This window comes from Natrix helvetica (assembly GCF_964273705.1).
Source record: "Natrix helvetica genome assembly, chromosome: 5".
NCBI lineage: Eukaryota > Metazoa > Chordata > Lepidosauria > Squamata > Natricidae > Natrix > Natrix helvetica.
This window is the reverse complement of record NC_138551.1, coordinates 144781455-144791876: the sequence shown is the minus strand read 5'-3', so window position 1 is coordinate 144791876 and position 10422 is coordinate 144781455. Positions and strand designations below refer to the sequence as shown.

Genomic DNA, 10422 nt, shown 5'->3' with positions numbered 1-10422 from the left:
CCTGGTTATCTGGAGTGAGAGAGGAGAAGAAGACTGTCCTTCACCATGTCGTTCAAACATGCCCTCAAAAGTTGTAAGTATTTCATCACTGGAGGATTTTAAGAAAAGACTGAACAGCCACCTGTCTGAAATTGTGTAGTCTCTCTCTCCTGCTTGAGCAGGGGAGTGGGCTAGAAGTCTTCCGAGGTTCCTTCCAACTCTATTCTGCTTTGATGAATACAATTGTCATTCTCCCCCCACCCCCAAACTTAAATACAATATGGCAGGAGTGGGATGTTAATGGTATATATCAGTCATGACGAAACCTTTGGCACCGAGAGCTGAAAAGGAAACGCACGCACTCGTCCGGGTCAGAACCTGGAAGAGAACTTGCCCACCAGAAAATGAATTTCTGGTTTCCAGCGCATGCATGCGTGCTGGTCAGCTACTCTTCCTGTTTCTGGGGCGCGCAACGATCAGCTGGCCAGCACACATGCTCGTGCCGGAAAATGGAAGTCCAGCTCTTCCAGTTTCCGGCACTGCCGCATGCACATAGACCAAGTGATCATCGGGCGCGAATGCGCACCAGAAACCCGGAACAGGAACGGACAACATCGCACATGCTAGGTGACATGGCTCTGCATACCACTTTGGGCACACGTGCCTTAGGTTTGCCATCACAGGTATATATAAATAGAAAGAAAAGGCTGGATTTAAAGTCAATAGATATTCTTCTGGACTGACCAATATTTTATTTTAGGTATTCGTTTCTGCTTCAACAGCCAGAACGCTACAGGACACAAATTAAAAATTCTGCAAAGCAGACACTTTACTGCAGAGAAGAAAAATACATCCTTGTTCAGTCGAGAATTGCTTTCCAATTCCAAATTGTGGAGAAAGGCAGTGTGTGCCGAGAGAAAGACCTACCTTCTTTCTGTAAGCATTTCGTAGAATTCTCGAATGTCCTGACCCGTTTTCTCCATAGACTGATAGAATGACAGCTGGCTCTCGCGGTTCGCAAAATCCACCTGAAAGATACGGATTACTCCATTTAGGTTAATTGCCAGATATGAAATGTGAAAATATTCCCGCACAGGTTTACTCCCCCAAATGCAACCATGAAAATAATGGGGGAAAGCCCCACCCCAAACTGTCCTCAGCAGAAAAATAAAACATCTGCTGCTCTGGGGAAGATGCTAACTTTCATAGAAGCTTGTCAGTTAATGGAAGCCTCAGAGTTTCATCTTGGACTGCTTGATTGTAACCAGGGACCCCATCCTGTGGCCCACTGAGACATGCAGAATATTCTCGCCAGGTGTTTGGCTATCAAGCTCTCTATGTCCCCCGGTGCAACTTCTGAAAATGATCTCCATGTGCCAAAGCCGAAGAAGCCCAGGAACCCTCTGATTCATAGAAAACCAAGGGTCAGCTCTCACGGGCCAACTGCTAAAAGGCTGAAGGCAAACACTGAAGACAATCATCCCAACGACACTTCCTAGCTTTCCTACTACTGTCATCTAAGAAAGCTGCAGGGCAGGTTCAAACTGCTGGAGCTGCTAGGTACGAGGGGGCTCACAGGGCCATCCCTGCTTCACTGGCAAGTTCAGCTCCTGAATGGAGATGAGACGCTACAAGGACCTGCTTGGTTTCCATTAATCTGGAGGCAGAGAGAAAGGCAGCACATGGAAATACACAGCCCTTCGACCACCAATTCCAGAATTGAGGCAAAACAACAAGGTGCATGATTAATCTTCCCTTAAGAAGTTTGTCCCATAAACACAGTCCATATAGGGAAGGGGAAAAGGGAAGGAAAGGAGGAAGGGACAAGGGAGAGAAGGGACGAGGGAAAGGAGAAGGAAAGGAAAGGAAAAGAGGAAGGGAGAAGGGAGAGAAGGGACGAGGGAAGGGAAAAGAAGGGAAAAGAAGGGAAACCTGAGCAAAGCAATAGCAGATTAGAAGTCAGCTGTACGACTGTTGTAAATAATGATCACTCTGGCTGGGATTATTTTATGCGGGATGGCTAGGAGAAAATATTCTGTGCCACACAGAAATTCCCTTACATATTTTTTAAATGGATCTAATTTTGAAGCTAATTTTGCAGACCTTAATTTTATTCCCGCTGATTTTCCTCCCCTTGGTCTCTTTGACAGCCGCCTGTGCATATTCTATCTCATTGTAGAGAACCAGAGCCATGCCTTTTAAGCGATCAAACACCACCTGTAAAAATAAAATGAAAAATGAAATAAGAGGGAAGAAAGGGGAGGAATCGTCATAGCAGCTGAAGTCAAAGGAGTTGTGGCAGCCGGCGAGCAGATCTGGCAGCAGATCCGGACAGTGAGGAGGTTGGGGAGGAACATGGGCCAGTCCTGGAATCTGGGAAAGACTCTGATGAGGCTCTGTGTCGGAGGCAGAGAGGGGGGCAGAGCCATACGCCAATTATGAGTCAGACATCAGTGAGGCAGACAGACAGTTGGAGCCTGTTTCCAGTGAGCGCATGCGCAAGTTGCCAGACGAAGGAAACAGCTAAAGAACAGGGGTCGACTTGGGAGTAAGGACACAGGTGGATGATGAATGGCCCCTCCCAGAGGGAATAAAAGAGGAGCAAAAGAAGAGCAAAAGGTGTAATTGGCTTGTTACCTCAAGCAGCCATAAGAGGGAGCCAGAATGGTTGTTAGCTCTCTCTCTCTGTTTTGTTAGAAGCTGGTCGGTGTATTTTGAGGTATTGTGGTTTGCTACTGTTTAGCTATACTTTGTGGGCTAAACTGAGAATATTGATAACTGAATGACTGAACCGTGTATGACTTGGACTGTTAACTGGACTCTGAATACTTCTATATTTCTACATAGCAAACTACTATATATACTATATACTATACTATACTATATACTATATATACTACATAGCAAACTACTATATATACTATTCAGTGTCTCTCTATGCTGGTTTGTGCATGTTATTCCATATCACGCTCATTACGCTTCTCTGCATACTCGCTCTTCTAATGGGGAGCTTAATTACTTAACAGTGTCATCATTTTGCTTTTTAATTCTTTGTCCGCCACCATCATTTTAGTGGACTAAAAACGGGACTTAGCATTTGGAACATTTATCCAAAAAAGCAGAAAGCGGGCAACCAATCATGGCAATTCCACCAATGTTCCTGATTGTTCTGCTTCTGTTTCAATCCAACAGGCTTGTTCGGGAGGCTTTTCTAGCCTGAGTTGGGCCCAATAATAGAGCACACTGTTTATTTATCCTGCAATGTTACGGAGCCGCAGGGCGGAGGTCAAGATCAACTTGAATAGAACTTAGAAAAGGAGCCTCTAAGAAGAACTTGCTGGAAGAGCCATAGACCAGCGTCCAAAAATAACATAACAGAACTTAGGTGTTGTTCTGTCTAAGGCTTCCCAAGAGCAGGAAGCAACTCCTTGTCCCGACAAAAACACTTTTATTAATTTACTGCCAATTCTGCTCATTCATATCCAGGAAAGTCTTTTGAGGGAGGATTTCCAGTCACAGACCTTATCTGCCTTGTAGAGCTGACAGGCTGATATCTGCAGAACTTGGCAAGGAGTCTCGGAGAGTCACAAACCAATTAAGCGAATTAATTGTGTCCTGCAAACTCCACTCCCCTTTCGCTCCTTTTATTTCCCCTGGGAGGGGCCATTCATTCTCTGGCCTTACACTGGCCCGAGTCCCTTCGGGGAGAGGGGGCGGTTTATAAATTTAATAAACTAAACTAAACTAAACTAAACTGGGAACAGGCTCCAGCTGTTCGTCTGCCCCACTGATGTCTGATTCTGAAGGCAGCTGATAACTGGCATACGGCTCTGATCCCTCCCTTCCTCCGACACAGAGCCCTCATCAGAGCCTTCCCCAGACTCCAGGACTGGCCCATGTTTCTCCCCAGCTTCCTCACTGTCCGAATCTGCTGCCAGCTCTGCTGACGGGCCACAACAGGGGTGATATTGACTGCCCAGACTAGATGACGAAACACTTAGAGATAGTGGTCCCCAACCCTGGTCCATGGACCGCCAGAAACTGGTCCGCGCAAACAAGTGGAGCCCAATCCACGGGATGTAGGCAGCACACAAAACCACACACCCCTCCAGACCATGGGAAAGCCTCTCTCCGTGGAACAGGTCCCTTGTGCCCGAGGGGGAGGGAGGGAGGGAGAGAGGGGGAGGAAGAGTGAAAGAGAGGGGGGGAGGGAGAAAGAGAAAGAGAGGGAGAAAAAAAGAGAAAGAGAGAAAGAGAGGCAAACTCATGCAATGGAAGAATGGCCCACTTACCTTCACCACCGGGCCGTAGCGGCAAAAATGTCGCGTCAAATACTGATCAGTGAGGCTTGTCGCTAGTCCATCCAGCCACACGCAGTTGGTAGGCATGCTCTTCCCAAAGCCCAGCTGGACACCCAAGTGGAAAAGAGCCAGTCAGACAAGTAACACACCATTAAACTCATTTCAACAAAACCATTATGGAAATAATCATGCTTCCGAGGCGAGCATTAACAAGTCCAACGGTACTCTCTTTGATGCCATTTGGGAAAGCTCACTTCCTGGCAAGTAGATTAGGATACGCTTTCCCCGCGTGATGCCGTGAAACAAAGAAATTAAGGGGGAAGATGGGAAATGCGCCTTGCCATCCGGCCAGTCAGGGTTCCAAATAGCATCCAAAATTAAATCAGTGTCCGAGGCAAAGGATTCCTCAAAGTCCCAATTGATTAAAAGAGCCATGTTGGCACATCTGGGAAAACCTGAATCTGAAAGCTTCCAGGTTTCCACACCCAGTTGAAAGCTCAAGATCCTGCCCCCACACCCACAAGTCCATCACATGGTCCAATCTTCCACTGCCACGCTGGCAGCTTCAACCCATCCAGTTCCAGAGACAAAGATGACCTTGGCTTTCTAAGAAGAATATTATTATGGCTACATATCATCCAACTCCCGTTTTCCCACAATAGAAAATAGATAGTAGAAAGTACGGCAGGCCTGAAGTCCAAAAGAAAAGATGGCTTGCAGGCATGACACGGGAAATGTTAAACCCCTGGGCCAAGCCTGCCAACAAGGTGGCCCAGAAATGCCATCGAGAGGAGAGAAAAGGGAACCAGGAAGAGTGGGACTCGCTGATTCATTCCATCTTCATGCTGCAACATCTACACCAGTGGTAACAGTAACAGAGGTATATAATACAACTAACAAAACTCATACTGTGTTTCCCCGAAAATAAGACTGGGCCATTTCTTTTGACACCCCCCCCCCTTCAAATGCTTGGCCTTATTTTCAGGGAGGCCTTATTATTTTTGAGGCACAGGAGGCGGCGAGCATGGTCACCTCCTGGCTGCTGCTGTGTTGCAACATTTTCGGGGAGGGCTTAATTTAGCACATGGGCTCAAAAGCGCGATTGGGCTTATTATCCAGGGAGGTCATATTTTCGGGAAAATATGTGGATGGAGCCACTACTGGAGAATGAACAATAAACAAAGGTGACAACACTCTCCAGAAGAGCTCTAGCTTAAACAATCGACAGTTTCGTTTAATAATCTAACTATCGGAGTCGAATAATCTGACCTAAGCAGCAAGGGTCTAAGTAAGAGGCAGGGTCAATAAATCCCGGGACACTACCCCAGAGCCATGCCCTAGAGGGGCCTCCACGTACCTTGAGGCGATTGTTTCCAAGATATTCTCCATCCATCTTTTTGATGGCTTTGCAGACACTGGCAATATCGGAGAACTGCAGGAAGGCATACTGAGGAATCCCGTTCACTTTCTTAATGTCGATATCCTGGTGGGGAAGGAAAGCATTAAGGGAGGGGTAGGCAACCTTAAACACTCAAAGAGCCACAAAAGTCCTAACTGGAATCCCCCCCAACTCCCCCCCCCAATTCAATTCTGGAGCCTACCGGAAGTCCAGTTCCCCCACCATAGAGTCTCTTCCTAGCGCGGTGTCCTTTTCCCTCTACCTGTCGTAACCGAAAGCCCTATCAATTGTTGAGCCAAATGGAAAACCTGTCCCTTGTCATAGAGTCTCCTCCTGGTGCACCATGCTTTCTTCCCAACTGGAAGCTACTCTCAAAATTGTGGTGCCGACCGGCGACAGGGAGCCGCAGCAGAGGGATGAAAGAGCCACATGCGGCTCCAGAGCCACGGATTGCCGACCCCTGGTCTAGACCGGCAGCATCATGGGGGCAGCTGGATCAGGCAGGACGCTCCCTCAAGAGGAACAGACACCCCCACGGCAACTGACACACACCTGGCTGGGCTGCCCTATCAATGAACACTCCCTTTCTTTTCTATGCCTGAATGCCCAGGAGGTCCGCTTCCTTCCAATGTCTTTCTACCGCTGGTAGCAGCACTGAAGGCAGTGCCGAAGGGAGATTCCTAACACCCTGCACCAACAACTGGAGGCCCTTTGCCCCTGTGCCCAACAGCCCAGCCAGCTCTCATTATTGAAAGTGAAAATGTAGCCATTCCGCCCAGTTTGCACTTGTTCTTCCTTGAGCTGGAAACAAGAGAGGAAAAGGACCAGCACACAGTGGAGAAGATGGGACCAAAACTCCAGAGGCTGCCTCTGACCAATTTGATCCATTGCTGATCAGGTCCAGTGCTCTAGTCTTCCATTCCTTTACAACTCACAGCTCTAAAAGTAGTTAAGTGATTACTGAGAATAATGGCCTCTCTTTTCTTCACTAACCTGATGGCTTTTTATCAGAAACCGAAGGGGCACTGAGTATAGCCCACATACGTTATATGTGGACCCACAGAGAGAGAGAGATAGCTCACAAAATCTAATGGATTTTTGGCAAAGATGTTTAAAGACATCTCAGCTAAAAGTTGGAAGTGCCACCAAATACCTGGATCTTACTATCATATGTGGTGGACATGCTGAGAGGCAAAGAAATATTGCACAAAAATTAAGACATGGCTGGAAGAGATGATATTACAACGTATTGAGCTGAAGCCAGAAATATTTCTGCTAGGAATTCTACTGAAATACTTTGGGAAGTATTTTACCAATGGATGGAGAATAAAAAAGGAATCTGGAAATGAAGAAGGCTAAAAAAATAAGTAGATAATATATTAAGATAGAGATATAAAGAAGGTGAAAACTGTTAGTATGTGTTTGTTGAGAATAATGATGTTTAATGTTAATATGATATCATTATAGAAGACGTTAGGAAGAAAAATGGAGTGTTTTATGAGGTTTAAATGCTTAATATATTATAATACTAAAGTTAGGGAAATGATGCTAACATGGATGTGAAAGATGTGGTAAATGAGGAACGACGTTGCACAGAGATGCTTATACCCAGGTGACACACTGCATAAGGTAAGATGGAATGTTTATTTTTGTAATTGAAAAATAATAAAACGTTTTATTTAAAAAAAAAATCTAATGGAACAACTACCAGCATCCAGTACAGGAGAGAATCCAACTATTTTGCACTGAAACTAGGAAACCTGATTAGCTGAAACCAACAGGGTTGAATGAGAAGAGCACATGACTGAGGTGAACGAAATTACGCTGTGTGTAAAGAAAGGGCATAAAGAGAAAACATTTTCCTCTTCCCCAAATATTAGAAATTATCTAATGAAATTTAATCCTGAAAGATTCAAGCAAGACAACTGGGGGGGGGGGGGGTTTTGCCCCCACGAAACATGCTGGCTACCAGCTTGGCTGGCTTCAAAGAAAGGTTGGATTAAGTCAGGGAAGACACAGGGATCTTGGCCCCGAGGGCTGTGCGATGCCCTCTGAAGGCCATCTGCTGAGCTTCTCTGCGCAGCCAGTGGGCCACTCTGAGAACAGACCGCTGGGCTAAACCAGCCAGAGATCCGATCCAGCAGGGCACACTCTTATCCTTACAGAAAGTAACACAGGCACACCCTTGGCTTTCAAGACAACGCACACTGCAAAAGGAGCACGGTGCCAGCAAGAGAGGGAAGATCTGAGCCATCAGCTGCTCACAGCAGAATAAATGTTGCCTTTGGTCAATTAGAGAAGAAGGGCGACGGATTAACTAGAAAATTTGGTCTCGGCACAGGTGAGTAAGCAAAGCTTTGCTCAACTGGGCGAGGGTTAAATTTTTCCATAAAAGTTCACAAGAGTTTTTACAATGTTGTATCATCACAACATCTGCCAAGATTCGGTTGTCACTTTCCCCTCGCTACAACTCCTCTTCCTCTCAAGTGTTTCTCCCGGGCTACACACAGAAGGATGGAAGAAAAGTCATTATGCTGATGCCATTTTTCCTTTTCATATATATATATATATATATATATAAAGGAAACCTCCCTGGGGAAATCCAGGTGAGCCTCTGCTGAGCTCGCCCTCTGCTGCTTCACCATGGAGGATGGTGGCAGGGGGCAGGGCACGAGAAAAGCATTATTTCTGGCAAAGCCACTTGTCACCATTGCTTCTGGTAAGAAGTGCTGCCTGGGGTCACCTGGCACCTGTCTGGGCCTGGGGGTGGGAGAGAGAGGGATGGCAACACGTCAAGTTATTATCTGTACATGGCTAAGACATGTGCCCTCTTTCAGGGTTGGAATGTTATGGTTTCTGTATTAAGGTAAAGGTTCCCCTCGCACCTATGTGCTAGTCGTTCGTGACTCTAGGGGGCAGTGCTCATCTCCGTTTCAAAGCCGAAGAGCCAGCGCCGTCCAAAGACGTCTCCGTGGTCATGTGGCCGGCATGACTCAACGCTGAAGGCACACGGAACACTGTTCCCTTCCCACCAAAGGTGGTCCCTATTTTTTCTACTTTCATTTTTTACGTGCTTTCGAACTGCTAGGTTGGCAGAAGCTGGGACAAGTCACAGGAGCTCACTCCGTTACGCGGCGCTGGGAATTCAAACTACTAAACTGCCGACCTTTCTGATCCAGAAGCTCAGTGTCTTAGCCACTGAGCCACCGTGTCCCTGACGATTTCTGTATTAAAAGACAATAAAGTCTAGTCCGGGATTAGGGTTTTTTTGAACATTTTTTGACACAGAAAGAGAGCTAAACTGCTTGTACATACCACTATTCCTCCAAAACGCTGGAAAATGTTACAAAGTTCATGATATGTGGTGGTTTTTTCAAGGTTGCCAATGAAGAGGGTCCTAGTCGCTTTAGGGTGAAACTCGTCGATCCTTTCATCCAGTGGCCGGAATTCGTTCTCGCTTTCGGTTTCTGAGGGCAAAAGAAACCAAAAATAGCGTCTTCCGAGACATTTTTGTTTCTACGAATCTTCTAGCGGTTATTTGGCTCAAGTGACCACCCCCCCTCCTCACTCCAAAGGTTTTTGCACTAGGCTAGGGGATGCCAGAAGATAAGAGTGGCCTGGGAATCCCTGAGAGACAATGAAAATGTAAAATAAAATTTGTAGCAAGAAATAAAATAAAATCCAGCAAAATAACCTGGAAAAATAGCTGATAGAACCACTTCAGAAATGATTTGGCCATCATTTTTTAATTTCTAATTATAGAAGGCCAACAGACAAATAAAGCCAGCTAAGGCTGCACTGTGCTAAATAAAATGAAAGTGGGACAAGTAATAGGGCCGTGATGGCGAACCCATGGCACGCGTGCCCAAAGCAGCATGCAGAGCCATGTTGCCTGGCATGTGCGGTGTCGACCATTTCTCTTCTGGGTTCTGGCGCACATGCGCGCGCGATGACCAACTGGCCTTTGTGCATGAGGGAGTGCCGGAAACTGGAAAAGCTGGTCTTCAGTTTTCAGGCGTGAGCATGCGCATCGGCCAGCTAATCGCCGCACGTGCCAGAAACCGGAATTTTCCGGTCCGCGCATGCCCCCTGGCTTGCGGCCCGGATGAGTGCGCAAGCTCACTTTTAGGCACTCGGTGGCAAAAACGTTTGCCATCACCGTAATAGGGAATCCCGAACGTGCAAAACACTCTGCGGTGTCTCATCTTGCCCACCTCTAGAAGGGCGGGTCTCCTGCCTGCTCACCTTACCCAAAGAAGCACCTGACTCAGGTCAGACTAAAACCATGACCCAAACAAATGTCTGCTTCTGCAAGACGGAGCTAGCATAAGCAGAGAGACGGTAGGCGCAATCCCTCCAAGGTTCTGGCATCCACAGGAAGAACAAATTCTGACAATCTGACTGACAAGTAACATTTAAGACCAGTGATGGCAAACCTTTTCGGCAACGAGTGCCCAAACCGTACCACGCGTGCATGCATGCGCCAGAGCACCCAAAAGCCAAAGACCAGCTAGCCGGCATTTGCATGCCTGTTTTTATGGCCGGTTTTCAGGCTGTTTTTGGTCCAAATATGGCCAGAAAAATGTTTTGGGGCGTTTTGGGGACATTTTTCCAGCCATAAACAGCTCAAAAAGTGGCCTGAAAAACAACCCAGTTTTTTGGCATTTTGCAGGCCATTTTCAGAGTGTTTTCAGGCCATTCTGGGGGTGATTTGGGGGCAAACACGGCCTGAAAAAGAACCCC

At 46.8% G+C, this 10422-nt stretch overlaps 1 protein-coding gene across 4 annotated transcripts in view; it reads right to left on the bottom strand.

Annotated features, from left to right (window-relative positions):
- Positions 1 to 10422, bottom strand: part of SPEN (spen family transcriptional repressor) — a 66634-nt gene that overhangs the window by 13144 nt on the left and 43068 nt on the right. For all 4 annotated transcript variants that reach the window (XM_081955255.1, XM_081955256.1, XM_081955257.1 and 1 more), the window contains 5 exons: positions 8995 to 9146; positions 5638 to 5763; positions 4272 to 4385; positions 2083 to 2196; positions 907 to 1007 (listed from right to left, as the gene is read on the bottom strand). In XM_081955255.1, the coding sequence (XP_081811381.1) occupies positions 907 to 1007; positions 2083 to 2196; positions 4272 to 4385; positions 5638 to 5763; positions 8995 to 9146 (607 nt within the window). The remainder of the gene's footprint in view (positions 1 to 906; positions 1008 to 2082; positions 2197 to 4271; positions 4386 to 5637; positions 5764 to 8994; positions 9147 to 10422) is intronic.